Source organism: Dromaius novaehollandiae, chromosome 6 (genome assembly GCF_036370855.1).
Source record: "Dromaius novaehollandiae isolate bDroNov1 chromosome 6, bDroNov1.hap1, whole genome shotgun sequence".
NCBI lineage: Eukaryota > Metazoa > Chordata > Aves > Casuariiformes > Dromaiidae > Dromaius > Dromaius novaehollandiae.
This window is the reverse complement of record NC_088103.1, coordinates 13,088,099-13,106,601: the sequence shown is the minus strand read 5'-3', so window position 1 is coordinate 13,106,601 and position 18,503 is coordinate 13,088,099. Positions and strand designations below refer to the sequence as shown.

At 49.9% G+C, this 18,503-nt stretch overlaps 1 protein-coding gene across 6 annotated transcripts in view; it reads left to right on the top strand.

Moving 5' to 3' along the window:
• The window catches only part of ARID5B (AT-rich interaction domain 5B), a 104,297-nt gene that overhangs the window by 9,467 nt on the left and 76,327 nt on the right, over positions 1-18,503 (top strand). For 5 of the 6 annotated variants that reach the window (XM_064513703.1, XM_064513701.1, XM_064513700.1 and 2 more), the window contains one exon: positions 1,633-1,858. The exons of the other annotated variant lie outside the window; for it this stretch is intronic. In XM_064513703.1, coding sequence (XP_064369773.1) covers positions 1,633-1,858 — 226 coding nt within the window. The remainder of the gene's footprint in view (positions 1-1,632; positions 1,859-18,503) is intronic. 6 annotated transcript variants of the gene reach the window in all.

Genomic DNA, 18,503 nt, shown 5'->3' with positions numbered 1-18,503 from the left:
AGTGTTGAATATTAGAAATTGTGTGTGCTTGGTGATGGCATTCAGCATCCTAAAGGAAGACTTCATGCAGAAGCTGCTGACACTGTCTTCACGCAGACTGAAATTTTTTTTTCCGTCCTGACATTTAATAATTGCCATGTAATGGCTATAAAATGCATAGCAACTACGGGTTTTTTATTTGGAGTAGGTGGTGAAATGAAATTGGGTGAAGCCATCCATTGAAATCACACTTTGTAGTACGCAGCGCTTGTCTACAGCGTATTGGCGTTTGTCATCACCAGAGGTGTCCAGCGTGGCTGCTGGGTGGGCGCTGGGGGCTGCACGGGCGCAGGGGACGGGAGGGCAGGGGAGGGCAGGGCAGGGCAGGGGACGGGAGGGCAGGGCAGGGGAGGTCCTGCCGCCGCCCGCTGAGCGCCTGGCACTCCTGCCGTTTCTGGCCAAGTGTTTGTTACTGCGCTGAACGTAACGAAGGTGCCTGCTTATAAAGCAATTTTGTATTAGGTGAGGGAGAGTGGAACAGCAGGTCTGCTTTTTTTCTTTTTCTATATATATTTTTTTTTTACCAGCGATACTCCAGGTTCTATATTGTGTGTAACTTACCTCAATAAAGCTTTTTTTTTTTTTCTTTTCCTATTGAGCAGTATTTTATTTCCTGAGGAATGTGTTCAGTGGGGGAAAAAAAAAACACACACAGAGCGAATCAATCATGCATTTCTCTTTGTTTAATAACTCCAAGAATTTCTCTCCCCTCTGCAGATACTTGTGTTTATTTGAGAGAAAAATTGCACTCTGCTTTATTTATTTCAAGAACCTGTAACCGTATTTAGTGCTGGCACTGCGCGGTGTGCAAGGTGTGGTGTGCAGCCAGCTCTCGTTACGACGTAAATTATTCCTGCTATTTTAACTCAAATATCTGGAGTGTATCTTGCTGGCTACGTGCGTGTGTTTGTTTGTTTATTTTTCCGAGGCTTTCTGGAGCCCTTGCTTACTCGAGCCGGCTATAAAACATTCTGCTTATTCATCATGACTGCGAGGAGTTGATTGTTTCCTGGAAGGATAAAATTCGGCAATTAGAGCTGTTTAATTCAAGTATATGTTCTGGAGGCGAAACTAAGTTTAAGTGCTTTTCTTAGAATGTCTGTTTAAGGAGGGGAAAAAAAAATTGCAGTTCTTTTCTGATCTCCAAAAAGGTTTTTGGAAACATGAGAATGTGCAAGTTTCTTTTGGTGGGAAGCACATAACATTTATGTAGTATTTCTTTTGGGATTACATCACGGTTTTATTTAATTTTTAGGACAAAAGTTAAATTCAATATTTGCGAATAAGCCAAGGGAAAATGTACCATAAACGCAGGAATTTTCTGGTGAGTCAGAGTTCCAAGAACCGGAGATTTACTTAGGCCGTTTATTTCAGGGCTGGCTATAACCATTAGTCATCCAGCCATGAATTTTTACATTTGCAGCTAATTGCACCTAGAAAACAAACTTTCCCCGGAGGCTTCGGGTCATGCAGAAAGTGCTTTGGCCGCCGGCGTGTCGGAGGGCTCGCAGGGCTCGGCGCGCGCCATGGCGGGGCGGCCGTCGGCGCGGCCCCCCGTGACCTGTTGTCTCCCTGTCTGGCCGCCTCCCGCAGGATGAAGTTATCGCCGTGTCGGAGAAGGTGACGGTGAAGCTGGAGGACCTGGCGAGATGGGCGCAGTCCGACTTCTCCAAGTGGCGGTGCGGCTTCCGGGCCGCGCCGGTGCCGGCGGCCGACGCGGGGCGGAGCGGGCACCGGGAGGCCCTGGCCAGGTACAGGCAGTCCACGCTCAACAGCGGCTTGAACTTCAAAGACATCCTGAAGGAGAAGGCCGACCTCGGTGAGTGCTCCCGGCGTTCGGCCGGGTTTCGGGGGCGGAGGCGCCCCGTTGTGCCGGCCGCGGCTGTGGCGCGTGTCCTGCCTCGGGGCAGTGCCCCCTCAGAAGGAGACGTCCGTGGTGTCCTCGGGCCACGGCCTCTCGGAGTTTCTCGTGAGCCTTGTGCTGACACGCAGTGCCGGCCCTCCAGGAGCGCATCCCACGGCTCTCCGGCTCTGGAGGGGCGCCCGATGCGCGCTGGGGGGCCCATGGGGTGTCCCGGCTGCTGCCATGTCCCAGCGTGTCCCCTGGGTGTCCCTGAGGCACCTTGATGTCCCTGGTGTGTTGGCTGGACGCCCTCTGTGAGGTGCGGGGCGGGCGGGCAGCGTGTCGTAGTGGTGGGGGCGGCGTGTCACAGCGGGCGGGTGGCATGTCACAGCGGTGGGGCCGGGCGGTGGCCCCAGTGTCCCGGTGCTCCTCACAGGAGGAGGTGGCTGGAGAGACCAGTGCTGGGCATGGGGAGCCCCACCAGGATGGGGATGTGGGGAGCCCTCCGAGGTGAGGATGGGACTTGGCTCCCCAGGCCACGGGTGCCCTCATGAGGTGAGCTGGGGTCGCTGGCGGCCGGCCGGAGCTGCGTGAGGGACGGTGACGGTAGCTCTGCCACCTGGGATGGTCGCAGGTTCAGGGCCGCTTCTGTGGACACTCTGAGCACTGAAATCAATGGTGGGGCCCGCGGTCCGGGGGAGCGGGTCTGCCGGTGGTACACGTGCCCCTTCGCCGGGTCTGGGCCTCGGGGGCATCGTCGCTGTCAGGGACGGCGCTCTGGAGCGCGTTACAGTGGCGTTTCTCTGTTCTACCGAGCTTTGAAAAAATGTTTCGAAAGAGCCTCAAATTTAGGACGTAATGGGTTGAAAGGTAAGAAATGAGAAGTCAAGGCTGATGCGTGTGAGGAAATGCTTTTGCACCAAAGTTTGGCGTTACAAATGGCACAGCAGTGCTGGTGCCGCAGCCGCGGTGCGCTGCACTGAAGCTCTGCCTTGGAGGATTTACCTTCTGTATCTCATTTTTCTGATCTTACCAAATGGTGAAGTGATTTTGTCAATGTCACATTGCGCCATTAAATGCATAGGTTGGAAGATTAAAGCACAATTGGAAGTTGATACTATTTTTCATTGCATCTCCAGGAAAAAAACAACCCATGCAATTTGTTCTCTTTTGCTTTGCTTTTCTGTGTGGTTTCTTCTGGTTCATAATTACATGCAGTAATTTTCTCTGCTATTGCCATGGCATCCTCTTTATGCACTGCATTTTGTTGCATTTGTTTGTTGTGTCAAAAGAATCTTAATGTTTTTCAGACATTCAGAACTTTTTTGTGTTCATGTTTTCTTGTTTTTGTTTTTAACAAACAAAAAGGCCCTTGTGGTAAGTTATGAAATTGCTCTTATCTACCATAGGAGCCAAAGAAAATTATCTTGAAGCCTAAAGCTTATACTGGCATGTTAAGCCTTTGAAAATAGGGGTTATACTGAAATGCTTATGGAATCTGAACTATATGCTGTAATTTCGATAACCCGCAATCTGATGTTGCTCGTTTTCAGTCGGTGAATCTAGCATTTTTTCTTTGCTTTTTTTGCTTTTTTTCAGTAGAAAAGGGTATTTTGAATAGTGTTTGATTCTGATTGCCTTTTCCTTCATCATGCCTAGTTGGTGGGGATGAAACCAAGGGTTACAGCAGATGAGTCATGTTGATATAGACAGCTGGTCTAGCGTGAAAGGCAATCAAAGAAACTTCTTAAATCTAATACTAAGATGATTTTTCATTACTTGAAAGACTCAAGAAAAGTTGAGCATATTTTGCTTCTCAGATCCGAAAATAACCCCGAAGAACTGCGATTTTTCGTTGCTCGTGAAGGAGCCCTGTTTGGTTGTGTCTCGAAAGCAACCCACGAGCTCTGGAGTTTGCCTCAGCTGAGGGATCAAGGTTTAAGGCCCACCAGTTGAAGGAGATTTCCTGTCCCCTTTCGAGGTGGTCAGTCAAGGTCAGAGCTGCTCCCTGGGCATCGCCGTCTCCCCAGCTGCAGGCAAAAGCGGTAACGCGCAGTGATGTGCTGTGTCCAGGGTACAGAGATTCGAGCTGCCTGTGCTGTATCTTCTCCGCTGTCAAAGCGGCAGGTTTACTGCCTGCGAGGACGTGTGCCCATGGACCTTTTCCAATGCTCAGGTCTTGCCAACAGCGCAACGCTCAGCCGCAGCCAACACAGATTTACTAGCGATAACTTCTGCAGCAGGGCTCAAGCACAGTGTGATGGGGCAGGTTTTGCCTTGAGACGGGGTTTTAAGACGCCACCTCAGCTCCGTTCCTCCCCGGCGAGATGCCCTGGTGCTGTGTCACCTTCCTAGGGCGGCCCGTTTTGTACGGATTTGGGTCCAAAGGAAGCAGATCCCCTCCCGCGCTGGTCAGGCCACGTGTGCACTGTGCCAGCGGCGCCGACGTTTAGCCCTCGCTGAGGTTGGGAAGTTTCTGGAGCAGGTGTTGAAGAGGCCTAGATAAACAAGGCGAACTCCTGGACCCCCCTTTTCCTATGAAAGGGTATTTTTCCGTTACAGAAAAATCCTGTAAAAGCAAACAGAATCAGATTTTTTCTGCTGGGTGTCTTTGGACCTCGCTGTAGAAGGTAATAGAAAATTATGTTGCTACCAAAGAGCTCAGGAAAACTTTACAAAATTGGTTTTCACACTGTCTAGGAGTGGCAAAGGGCGAAATAACTGGGATGGAACGAAAGCGTGGCTGACGCAGGCCCGCGGAAGCGGCACCGTGAGAGCAGACGTAATTAAACCCGCGGCCGCTGGGCGCGGGACTGCCCTAAACCGTACCCGGCTACGGAGCGGCGCCTCGAGCGAGCCCTGGGCCACACACCGTGGCCCTTGGCTGAGCCAAAAATAAGGTGACCCCTAGTTAAGCCACAGCCCAGGGAAACCGGCTATCTGTAATTGCAAGCTGACCCTAATTCAAATTCAGTAGTCTTACCTCCTTTTTTCTTTATTTTCTCTTTTTTCCCCTTTTTTCCCTTTTCTCTCTTTTTTCCTTCTTTTTTTCTGCTCCTTTCTTTCCCGGAGAAGCTGGTGGTGCTGCAGGATTCCATTGTTTTCATCACTAGTGAATTATGCAGAACTTTTCCTTAGGACTGTATTAAATAAAAGATCTAGCAATGGCATTTTTTTTGCGAGCTTCAAGATTTCAGCCTGAGAAATGATTTTTAGAAATTATTTCTTTCTGCCTTTTGAGGTATTTATGTTGTACATTTTGTCCCTTTCTACAAATATGTCAATATTGAATGTAAGCAGTTAATGTCTTCAGACTATTTATAGCTTTCTGAATATTTCTTTCAAATGTTGAGAAAAATAAAGAATAACAACAATGCAGCATATAAAAATAGAGTTCAGGAATGTATTATTCATAATGAACATGAGAACCTGTTTTTCCAGAAGAATTGGTCTGATTAAATCATTCACTACTAAGGCCGCTAGTTATTTATTTTTGTCTTTAGAATTATTGAGGGGATTTTTCTCTGCAATAAATGACTTGTATACCCATATTTGGTAAACCAGTTGGAAGTCACCAAATGAGGAATTAGTTCATTTTACAAATTTTTAGCAACTAAGCAATGTAAACACTATCAGTTAAATATGGCCAAGTTGCATATTTGTATTCCTTGGGCTATAGTTCGAAAAAAAATTCAAATTATTTTATATAACACTGCTTCTTACAGACTTCCTTTAAGTGAAGTATGAAAGCTGCAGTGTAAGCTTTATTGGCCTATAAATATGTCATTATAGTTGGACTACATTTATATGCTTTGGATTGTTGTTTAAGCCAAGAAAATATGTCTCTACAGGTTGACTTTTTATTGAAACCCTTTGAGGCATACAACAGAATGTATTTTAGGCCAAGGTTATTAAAACAGCATTTTCATTTTTGCAGCAGACTCATTGTCAATTATGCTGCCACAAACTGTCTGTGGATAGGCAGTTATGAATGGTTTCATCTCTAAATGTGTCTTTAGAAAAAGAAATAAAAGATAGAGGAGTCAGAGCTGAAATTGAGAGAAGAGGCGGAAGGGAAACGAGGGCCGCGGGGCGGGCGGGCTCGGCGGGTCCGGCCGGGTGGGGAGACCCCGGCCGTGCCTGCCGCGGGGCACGATCCTCGTTCTCGCCAAAGTCCAGGAGAACCCACTGCTGCTTTTGAGTGGGGATTTTGCCGGCCACGAGGAGGTTTCCTAGCCGTTTTTCCTACTTCTGCCTTGCAAACTCCTTGGCGGAGCTTCGTGGGCAGCCGAGCCCCGCAGGGACGGCTCGCCGCGGCGACGCGGGACCGGCCATCGCTTCTCCCCATGCAGATTATCGGGTTATAGTACAGTCAAACTATAATACTACCAAAACTAATAATCTGCAGCCCACGCTCGCGATGGCGACTTCTGACCCGACGTGACTCTCCTTTCTCGTCGTCTGTCGCGTGCGGCTGAATTCAGGCTCTCCCGGCTTAACTTGACGCAATAATTTTCTAACCAGCTAATTGTTAGCCTTTGCGAGCACAGCTGTTTCTTTGGATATTTTCTGCCTAAGTCATATGCCTCTTTGTTCCCCTCCTTCTCTCTTTGGCTGCTTTTTTTCTTTTTTTTTTGCCTCTTCCTGGTGTCTTCCTGCCCGTTGTCCGAGCTGGATGCCGCTTTGATCTCGGTGGAGCTCCCGTCAGTGTCCCGTTATCCCACTTGCCCCCTCTGTGCCCCCCTGCACCCTATGTTATTTTTGTGCTGTGGGTTGGAGCAACCTCTGCAGCTCCATTTTAGCCGGCTGTATTGATACAGCTCCTTTGCTGCAGATGAGGCTGTTACGAGGCTTGTCCGAGGTGCTCCGCAGAGCCCGGATGGAGGAGGTGGCTCCTTTGGGAGAGGGCTGTCGCCTGGCATCCTCCTGGGCGTTCGTACCGCTCCTAGCACGCGCTGGGCCATGCTGCGGTCGTGGGAGAGCTCCTGCAGCCGGGAGAGCCGCGCTGCTAGGCTTGCTCTTCAGAGATGCCGCCACGCGTGAAGGCTTCTGCTCATCCGTCGTCTTCTGGTTTAACTGCCCTGTACCTGTAGTGTTCAGCGTGTTTTGGATGGGAGATACCTGAGGAGCTGCAGTGAGAGCTCCCACGCAGGCGGTGGGAGCAGGGGACAAGCTGGGAGCTGGCTGTGGCTCCGAGCTTGGCATTGCCGTTGTTTCCCGTGGTGGGGAACCGCTGGGCTGCAGTGCCTCTGCCGCTCTGCCAGGCTTTTTTTTTTTTTAAACTTCATTAAGCTTTTCAAATGTTTGCTTTGTGCTTATGGGCCACTTGGCGTAAGATAACGACTACTCGTAGGCTTGTTGGCTCAAATGCTGCAAGGTGAGGCCACTGCCAGGCGCGACGTACCCCCGTGCTCCCTCCGTGGCGGGGTCCTCTCCAGGGGGAGCGACGCTGCTGTCTCCGGGAGAGCCTTCGCGCCCTCCCTCCTCACTCGCACCCCTCCTCCTCTGCCGCCCCTCTCCTCGGCACCTTCCTGCGTCCGTGCGCGCAAGCAGGTTGGCGGCTCTGGAGGTTGTCCTCAACCGCCCGCCTGCTCCTTGAGGAGGCCGCGGCGTGCCCGAGGGCGCCCGGATGGTGTAGGTGCTGTTGCTCTCGTTGTTTCAGAAGAAGCTTATAGGGGTGGCAAAAACATTTTACAACACAGCCCTGGCTGCGGACACCTTTCCTTCACCACTGTATTGCACTGAGCCTCTGCTGTTTGTGGCTTTTAAAAGGGGTTTTGACACCACGTATCTAGAGCTTCAAGCATACCTTATCAAAGGGAGAAAATTTGGATTTCTCCTCAAACTTGGACCTGCCTTGGAGCTCTGGTGGAAGCGGCTGGTGGAAGCGGCTGCCCCTGGGGGTTGAGGCGGTGGCTCTGCTGTGCTTCGAAATGCAGGCGATCTACCCAGAAACATACCCAAAATCCCACCCAACGTCTCCTCAGGTAGCCCCCAAATCGCAGTGCCCCCCCCGCCGCCGTCGCTGCGGCAGGAGCCGGCTGACGCGCTTATCGGCGTCGTGCTGATAGCGGCTGTCACAGCGTCAGCGTTTTCAATTATGTCCCGGTATGACAGGGCACTTTGTCGCCGGAGCTGAGTGAAGCCATTTGCAATTGCAATTCAGGTCTGTTCAGAAACATTGCGGAAAAAGTCACCGCTACGGAGGAGGAGAGGAGGAAGAGTTAAATTTTAGTGCCTTGTGGAGCTGGAGGGAATTGCCCCAAGTTCTTCCAAAGCCGAAGCTGCAGCGGTTTGCACCATTAATAAGAGTTTTGTGGCAGCCTCTGGCTGGAGTGGGAGCAGCCTACGTAATTACAAAATAAAGCAGGTAGAAAATACAGGCCGTTCACAGAGAGTGTAAAAAGTGGCCGTTGTGGGACAGTGTGCCTTTAAAAATGTTTGACAGCTTTTTTTATTTTTGTCTGTTTTTAGCACCGAGATTGACCTTGCCAGGCAGTGTAATAACCCACATGTGTCTGCTCTCCAGGATTTTTTCCCTTCTAGTCACTGCTGGATCTTGCGTTTAATTCTTACTGACCGTGAGGTTTCGTTCCAGTAACTCGAACCGTGTGCCTCCCGGCGCAGCGCAGCGCGGCCGCGCCTCGCACCGCCGGCCCCCCGCGGCTGCCTGTTTGCCGGGGGGGCGGAGGGTGCCGCTTCCCCCCGGCCCTGCCGCGCTGTTCCCGGGTGCCTGGGGACCCCGTCTGTGACTCCCGTTGTTTTGTGTCCCCGCGTGCTGCGGAGGTGACTGGCCTCCTCCTCCCTGCGCCACGCTTGCCGCCTTGGGCTGTTGGCTTCTTGTAGACCATCGGCGCCTGTCTCCTGCGCTGTGTCCTTCCCAGCCAGCCCAAAGTGGCTGAGCAGCCGAGCACCTCTGTAGCGTTGCGGTTCAGCCTGGTGGGCCCTGAGGACGGCCTCCTCCTCCGGGCAGGCCGTTTTCCTGTGCTGTAAGTGTGCTCCGAGCCTGGAGTCTGATGGTCATCCTTGACCCCGAGCGCGCTGTTAATCCAGTCAGTGTCTTCATCCCAGCTCGTGCGTTGCTCGGGCTGTGACCGGTGCTGCCGTGCCGAGATGCTTGGGCTCTCGCGCAGGCTCTGCTGACACCACGGCCAGATCCGTCGTGGGGGAGGAGAGCTGCCGCAGCTTAGGCAGCACCGTGCTTCCAGGTTGCTCCTCAGGGTTGCGTGTTCGTTGCTCCGGTGCCCAGGGAGGCCTCTCGTCCCGTGCTTGCAGATGCGCCGCGGAGTCGACTGCCTGCCAGAGTATCTCGGTCCGGGTTTCACCGCTGCCTTGCAGAAAGGCCGGTGCTTGCCCTCTTTGCCCGCTCGGTGATCCTCGCGGGATGAGGCCGCTGATGGCTCAGGGTTTGGGAGGGCAGGGGTTAAACCAAGTGGGTGTATGAGTTGGAGTGCAGGTTGGGGGAAGTGGGTGACGGAGAAAGCGCAGATTTAAAACACGTAACAACAGCATGAGTTGTAACTTATTGGAGAGGTTTTGTACTGCAGGTGTTGTGGCATAACCTTTATTTACTTCATTTAGTAAAATCTGTACCATGTGAAGTGAGTTCCTCCTTAATTTTATTGCTAATAATAATTTGCTTGTAAAAATAAATCCTCAACACTGTAAACCTTCAGCTTGGGGCTCCCTTGCTCCGTTGCGTTGCGAAGGACAAATCCTTAACGCCATAAGGAAGCCTCTGTTAGTGATAGATAATGTGTATTATTTTAACAGGAGTATATTTTAGCTGCTTGTGAAAAATCAAGGTGAGTTTTTACATCTGCGCACTGCTGCATAATTGATGTATGTAGAAGCTGAAATTCAAAATAGGCTTGTAGAAGAGCACGCATTTGATTTTCCTAAACATTTAAATATATGTATCACATCCTCATTTTAAGATGCTGGTTAATGACTTTATGAGCATGTTGGCAGCCAGAGCATTACATGTGGTTTGAGAAATGTGTCTGGATGTGCTTGGTAAGCAGTATTGTTCTGACAGTGTACTAAAGGCCATCTTCAATTTGACTCTGCTCCACTTTGTTATGCCGTGAAAGAAAAAGATAATTCAGCAGAGCATTGTGCTGTCGGCTGGAGACGCCGCACTTCAGAATACAAATATTACTAAGGATAAATGAATCATTAAAAGAACAGTAGCATAAAATATCTGATGAATGAACTCCAGGAGTCTCTGCTGGAATGAATTTAGCATTCACGGACAGTACCATAATATGTGAAATAATAGTATCAGTTCTACATTCAGATGCCAAAAACATTTATGGACCCAGAATAATTGTGAATTACAAGGCTATAAATATGTAGAAGGGATTTGGTGATATCATAATAAACCATGAGAAAGATGCGAGACTGGTTTCTAATGTTACCAGAACCTTGAGATACATTTACAACCTTGTTCACACTCCCGCGGTTTTAGGGGGCAATTCTGCTCTTGCAACGTGTTTGTGATTCCCGTTCGTGCCAGGGGAGTTGTGCGTGTGTGTCATGGGCAGAATAGGTCCCCGTGTGCTGCATGATCCCAGAACCCTATCACAAATCCAAAATATAATTAAAAAAATATGGAAGGGAAGGGTTCCCTCTTGTCCTCCACCAGGTTCCCTCGGGCCCTGTTCTTCTCCTCTGAATGAAGCTAGCGCAGGGGAGGTAGGTAAAGCATGACACGGTGACTGCTGGGTTCCCAAACGTTTTATCCTCAGCTGCATCATTTTTTCACTTTTTGTTACTGAGCAACAAAACAACCAAAGCCCAGATGTTCTGGTCCCAGGCTTCTCTAAAGTGCAGGCTAATGCATTTTAAAAGCTTGTCCTGAACGCCGGGGGAAGGCTGGGACCGTCGGCCTTCCCAGACAGAGGAGCTTTGCCGCCGCGATGCCGGATCCGCGCCTGATGAGAACAGTCAGTGAGGAGCTGGGACCTGACGTGATGCTCGCCAGCACGTCCAGCTTTCAGCGTGTCCCGCGTCGCCTGTTTGGAGTTACGCCCGGCGGCCTCGGCCGTGCTGCACTGGGCGGTGGCAGCGTCTACGCAGCGACTTAGTGTTGGCTCGCGTGTCCCAATATTAGGTGTCCTCTGCAGGACCGCAGTCTTCCCAGACCAGCTGTGCTGCGCTGCTGGCCTCATCCTCCTCACAAGTCATTGGCAAACCGTGCCCGTGCCACGCGGCGGTGGCGAGGGTCCCTGCCTCAGGGGACATCTCTCCACACAGCCCCCGTTGTGCCCTTTGGTAGACTCGTCCCCCGGCGCCAGCGAGTGTGTCAGGCCCTTGGGAGGCATCCTGGACCTCCCGGCCTTGCCCGCCGATGGGGCAAAGGCAGGACAATCCCCAAACCAAAAAAAGCCAGCAGCGACGTGGTTGGAGGTGTGTGCGGGGTCTCGTCAGCCTCGCAGGGCCCTCGCGGGCGCCGGTGGTGAATCCTCCCCCAGCTCGTCGCTGGGACGGGTTTGCTCCGATTGCCCCCGGCTTGGTTCGTTGGCTTTCTCTCTTGGATCCGTGCAGGTCCTCGCTATTGCCAGGTCACAGGATTATTATTTGTTTTTTAGCTAATTACTGGTGGCTTTAACTTGGTATTCTTAGCTGTGTCTGTGCGAGATCTCATGGCACACCCAGTGGGCAACGTGTAATTCAGTTTTAACGTGTTTTTCTCTTTAATTATTTTAAAACCACGGTCTCCGCTTTTCTTTCATACCAAGTATTTCCTGATTAAAAGCTTTGTGGGATGAAAATTGAATTATGAGGTACTATCAAAGTCTATTTCAGAAATCTCAAATGCTTCGGCTCCGTCTTATTTTTAATTTTCCTGCTCCCGGAATGACCCTTACTTGTGACAGTGTATGTCGGTGTACGCGTGGACTCTTGGTGCACAGAGAAAATAGCTGAAAAGGGCCTTTTACGCTTGTGTTCTTAATCCTCTGTTCAGAAACGCAAAAACGGAGCCCCGTAAGTTCTGTGGTTTAGTATGTATGTATGTGTGTGTGTATGTATATATATTAAAGAAAAAGACCAAATAATTTTGGCAGTTCAAATGCAGAAACTAAAAATAATTTAATCTGCAGTGTGAACATAGTTTCATATTTATACTAGCATCTGGCCTCGGGAATTGAATACTCCATTCTTTAAATAGCTTCGCTCGGGCTCTCGCCTGCTTTGTGACTGGAGCATTACCCTACAGTCATACACCTTGTTTACACATTGCTGTTAACAGGCAGAAGAACTTGCAGTGCTTCAAAACATTGGTGCCAGCTCCCCCCTCCCCTCCTGGCCTGGAAAAGAAAGAGATTTTTTTTTTTTTTAAGAGAGGGTGGTCTGAAAGTGTGTTTTAAATTTAGTTTTCTCATTTTGCTGTTGGGTGCATCTATTGCTGTCATAGCTATCAAAAACTGCAAGGAAAAAAATCCGAAGGAAATGTGTGCCATTCCAGATGCCCAACAGGAGTCAAGCGGAAATTTATGGGCGCTTTGTTGGGTTGTTTGTTTGTTTTTAATCCAGCAAATGTCTTTGTCTTTAAAAACATTTCGCCTAGAGGTAGTGAATCTTTCTTGTCATCCATATGGTAGAAATAAGGAGTAGGCCCCGGTGAAGGAAAAATATCAAAATAACGTAGTAAACAGGTAAGCTCTATAAACGGGTGGCTAATGATTAGCTGCTTGCAGTCCATGGGGACAAAGTATCTTTTTATAGTTTTATGATCCTCGCCCAGCCCCCGTTAGGAGGAATTGTATTTTCGGATTTGTATGTTCGAAACTGCAGCTAAGCTTTGCGAATCAGCAGATCCCCCTTTAGAGGCTGCTGGTGAACGTAAGTCCAGGCTCACGGTCTTACTGCTGCTTTGTCATTCGCACGTCTTGAGGTGAACCTAAAAGCAGGAGAGAAAATATCCCGGTTTTAAACCTCCGTCCAGAATCCATTTGTGTGAGTCACTGAAACAAAATTGTAGCGGTTTGGCTAAAAAAAAGGCTTCATTTCCAAGGGGAATGTTCCTTAAAGCGTTGGCGCCTTTCCCGCAGTGTTTCTTGAATGTGTTTCATTTGTCGTCTTTGGGCTGTCGTAAAGCACCAGAGATGTGGTGGTTCCCGCCGCGGGGATTTGGGGGCGCGGGGGTCCCTGGGCCGCGGGAGCGAGGTGGGCCGGGGCCGGGGCCGGGGCCGGGGCCGGGGCCAGCGGTGGCACTTTCCCGCCTCCGCCCCAGGTGCCCAGGCGGCTCCGCTTCCCCGCGGCGAGCTTAGCTTTCTTCTGGGGGGGGGAGTGTTTTGTTTTGGTGTTTGTTTTGGTGGTTTTGGTTTTTCTCCTTTCCTGGCCTTCCCTGGAAGGCAGGCTGCGTGCTGCCTCTTCACCTCGGTGTTTTAGAGCTCGTATAGTGACCGTGAGCGGCCCGGCCCGGGCTTTAGCCTTTTGGTGATTTCGGAGACTGTGTGATTGCAAGGCGCAAAACGTGATTTACTGGGTAAAGCCTATTTAATATCTTAAAAGCACAGGATAGGAGATCAGATGGGAGCGTAGCAGCTTTAAAATATACTCCCTGACAACATACTTAAGGACGTTTAGGTCTGTACGAAATACGCAGGAAATAAGGCCAATTTTGTCCCGGCTCTTTGGCGGCAGGGCACGTGGGAGGGAAGGCGCGAGCGTGGGCAGGAGCTCGGGTGTGAGATAACAGGATCCCGGCGCATCTGCACAAATGGGACAGAAGCATTTTTTCACCCCCTGTAGCAGGGAGTCTTTTGGTAGCTTCTCGGTCTCGTTGAGAGACTTTCCACCGACCAGACGCATCAGCAAATGGATGTAAATTAATGTGAGAGGTCGTTGCCTCTTTTCTGGCCAGTTGTGCACAGTGTTTGTACAGAGCAGCACCTCTTTGCCGCCTCTTTCAGAGCTCGGGGAAGCGCGAGAAGTGGCTTTGTCCCCTTGTCACCTCCTAGACAAAGTCAATGTATTGGTAGCAAATGGCTTATGCCCGTTTTACCTGGAGAACACTTGTTGAGTGTTGTCTCTAAAACAAGAGACCCTCACAAACAGTGAGGCAGGACAGCAGTTGCCAGAAGGGTCCGTAATGATTTTTGATCAGGCTAACAACTAACCGCTGTTTTCTGCTGCGTAAATGAAATTTTCTGTTTTCCCCAAAGCCATCAGACTGCTTAGTGAAGGGCTGGTTTTCTTAAATGAGCACTTCACGTCCTACTTTTTAGGAAAACAATGCAATGAATTTTCTTATTTGAAGAGGGAGATTGTGACAGCAATGCTTGGAAATCACATTGTCCAGGCTCTGCAGACCTTTTGAGTGGATCTGTCTAAAAGCGTCATTCATACCTCACTGGGCACGTGGCAAATTTCTCACTTAAAATCATGCAGCGTTTCTTGGGCAGCTGGAATTTTTAGCTGGCCATGTAACTAAGGTTTTGCAAATGTTTGGCTGGGCAGGCAGAAACTTGGAAAATACGCTGTGGTCAAGTTTTCTCTTGTTTCTGTAGTGGTTTTGTCACTTGGGCTTCTTATGAACATAGCGTCTACAGCTGGAGCACAAAGACTCATTCATGCTCTCACGAAACAAAACGAGTCCTTGGGCCCAGTCCCGCAAAGTCCGGAGTGTCCCAGGCAGAGGCCTGCCCTGAGCTTGATGCGACTTGCAGGGGAATTTGTCTTCACCAACGGTGGTCAAGAGAGGGTAGCCGGGGACGGTTCCCGTAGAAAAGGCAGGGCTGCTGTTTCTGGTTTTGCTCCTTTCCTTCAGAACATGTCTGTACGGACTGCAGGTAGGACTGCAGTTTTGTGTGTGCCTTGTTGGGATCTTTGTCCCAATTAGCTGTAAGCAGATTATCTTGCTCCATACCTTCACCATTTCTCAGGCAATTCACTACCCAGATTGCCCAAACCAAAACAGGACATGAGGCTGCCTGGAGAAGTCGTTGCAGTGGCATCTTTCTTTATCCCGTGCATCCTTCTTCACCAGGCAAAGTGACGCCAGCTCCACGCTGGAGGTTGCTAACTCCAAAGCTGGGGAGCCTTCTCCTGTGTCGTGGACAACCTGAACGTGGAGACCGTGTTTATGCTTCATTTGGCATGGGGACCGTTGTGCTTTCTTTACCTAATACACGGAAGGATCCTGGTACCTGCGGCAGAGCTATGGCAACTCCCAGCCATTGCAAACCTGTAGAGATATAGTGGGTACCTTGTGGATACTGTCCTGGGGACTGGTTGAAGACTGTGGGTAGAAGAGTGACAGCTGCCTCTGTGGTCAGAAAATGCTGGCGTTGAGCATGAGAACGTAAACTAGAAAAGCTTACTCACCTAAATGGAGGCAGTTTCTGATATTGGCAGTGTGGGGTGGCCCAGTACGGGAGGTCTGATGAGGATGATGAAGATCCTGACCTCTTGGAGCAGGCTGTCCTTGCATTCGTTTTTGTAGGGTTCCTGTGCAGCTGTTCCTCTTATGCCACCTCATCTGTCAGTTTGGCCAGCAGGAATTGCAGATACCTGTATCTGAGCTCGTCTATACAGCTTTTTGTGGAAACTTGGTGGTGCTAATACTTCACCAAAAATCTGTCTTCAGGATGGCTTCAGGCTCTCCTTCAAAACGACCAGGTTACCTGTCTGTCTTCCTTCTGAGAGCGTGGCTGGCATCGGAAGGACCACAGCTGCACACAGTAGCGGTGGTTTTCCTCTCCGAGACCAAAGTGTAGAGGCAGCAGTCGCAGCGAGGCATTCTGCGGCTCAGGCCGTCCTGCCACAGTGTGTTTCAAAATGAGCATCCTGGTGTGTCTTTATGTGTTGCTGGGTAAGTGGTGCGTAATTCCCACCGAGCATGGAGACCTGCTGCAGCAGAGCTGGGGTGAGGGACCCCTCCAGCAGGAGGAACCTCCAGAGCGGCAAAGAGCAGCAGCTTCTCTCCAACGTTGTTGCATGGATGCGGCCGCTCGCTCTGGTAGCAGGTTTGGGAGAGTGTTTTGGCAGCGACAGAGCTAAAACTTCTCCTTCCTAGCAAGTGTGAAGGCTTGGCAGTCCCAGTGAGGTCCCCGCTGTGCCCACACTGACTTCGGTAGGACCAGAAGGGTGTTTTGCCCTTCCCCGGTAATGGTGCCTTTTGCAGATGTTGCAGTGTGGATACCGTCCTTCTCAGCCCTCTGATATCCCAGGCTCCCAATCTCAGCGGCGCTGTGGCTTCCCAGGCTAGTTTGTTTTGCTGGTGCATGCAAACCCGAGGCAGCACGCGGGAGCGAAACGCTCTGCGTATCTCGGGGATTGCAGTGGCGCGTGCACGTGGCGTGGACGCATCCTGCAATTCATTGAGGAGATCATCGTGAAGCCCGTGGTTGCTCCGTGGTAAGGCGCTACTCTCTGGCGTATTCTGTTCTTCCTGGCGTCGTAGGAAATTGTACATCAGTCAAGTAATGACAAGGATGACTAAAGTAAAATGTTGTGGATCATTAAACAAACAAACAACCCCCCCACACCACATTTTATTGAAGAACACAGGTATGTACAGATCTCAGGAGCGTTGGTCTTCGCAGCTAGCTGACCTGAGGAGCTGCGTGAAAGACCAAGTTGTTAGCTTAGGAGCGTCAGGGTGCTTTCAGCAGCTGTGAACTGGCTTTGTAAAGCTACCAGCCTATTTCATTTCCAGAAAGTGAAAGTTTGAAGTAGGTCCTGAATCTGGTTTCTCACATGCAAGATCATTTTGCTACCCGTGACCTAGAAACCAACAATGAGTGTATAAATTACAGGCAAGAAGAAAATTGTGAATTGACTGTAAGGTGAATGGAAGTTGAATAATTCCCTGAACTTCAACTGGGGAAAGAAGAAAAGATCATTGAATTCTAAAACAGACTGCAGCAGAGACAAAGAAAATGTTATTTTAGTATAGATTAAACTTATGACTAAGATATAGAGGGATTATTGTGTCTGTTTCAGATGTAATTTCATGCCTGAGAATTTACATTGAAGGAAAACTGGTCTGGATCACATTAGTAAGGGCCCTGTTTTGCTGTCAGTTTAATTAAATGGAAACTGCTGGCGAGGAGGCTGGCGGAGGTTTATAGGAGCAATACTAGTTTGTGCGTTGGAGCAGGAAACTGTTGGGTCTGCCAGTCCGACAGGGACGCGGAAATCAAACCCGCGATTCCTTCTTGTTTACAAACCCGCAGCTAGCATACAGCGACCCGCGTGATGGACCGACTCCCATTCCACGGGGTGGGCAGGGGGCTCGCCGGAGCTGGGGCGTCGTGGTGAGGCAAGCTGTGGCCTTGGGCAGCGGCGTTAGAGCATGACGTTTTTCCAAGCCACGCGCGGATCTCCCAAAGTGCTCCCTTTCCCGTCCCGGCTTCACGTGCAGAGAGCGATGGGACGCGTCGGGAGCGCTCGCTGCAAGGCTGCCGTCCGGCCAAGTCCCCCGAAACCAAGCAGCCCGCCCGTCGGGGCTGAGGCTTGTCTGCAGGCCGCCTCGGGCGCCCTGCCTCTGGCTTCGTTTTCTGCAAGAAGCATCTTCGGTTACTTTAATAGGCAAAAACACTCAACCTGGCTTGTAAGGGAAAAAAATTGCTTTCTTTCCCTTGTTCAGGTCTGTTTATTGTATTACGCCGCTCTGCGGTGTAGTCGTACGATGGCTCCAAGCTGGAGCAAAGACAAGTGGAGCTGGATCTCGGGCTCCAGCAGCCTACCGACTCGGGAGCCAGCTCCTCTGGGTGACTCAGTGACCGAAAATGAACGTTTATGCCTTTTAATAGCCCCTCGGTGACACCCACTCCGGGTACATCAAATGCTTTTGTGTTCTCCAGAGTTGTTCGCATCACCCAGTTATATCTTCCCTTTTATTTATACTTGTTTTTATCACTTGGAAATTTTCACTTAGCTCATGAGTTGACCTGCCTCACCCCCGCCCCCCCCCCCCACATCAGCTTGTTCCCCCTTTTCTGTTTCTTTGAGCTGTCTTTAAAGAGAAGGGGTTTTCCTTCCTCTTACTCTTTGACCAAGGAAATTCAGGTCTCAGCTACCTCCAGCTACTTCTCCAAATTGTGGTGCCACAGTGTGGGAGGGTGAAAGTTCAGCATGAAAGAAGAGGGTTTTTAGTCATGTCACAGCAATTGTGTCAAGTTTTATATTATATATTTATTTTGCATGTATGTATGTGTTGTTGTTTATATGAAGCTGTGTGTATATATATGCACATATGTACTTATGTACACATATATATGTGTGTACATACACACATACGCGCGCACACACACACACACAGCTATATATGTTGCTGAGCACTGATAGCCATAAAGCACTTGGCTCTGAGAATATCTTTGTGATATAAAATATCTTAATATTCTTCACATAAGTATCAAAAGTAAGAAAAGACATTGTTTGAGACCTAATTAAATTAAGATTAAAAGAAAAAGGAGGGAGAAAAAGAGTTGCTTAAAAAACATAACAGCGGCAAGAAAACGAGAATGAGCAAGTTCTGGGAGATCTCTATCCTGTGAATTCAATGGGATTTTCAGGGAAGCTGTGGGAGGAATACATGTTTTAATATCGACTTCAGTCATGCTTTAGCCCGGTGCCGCCAGTGAGCATGAAGTGCTGCATGGCTGGG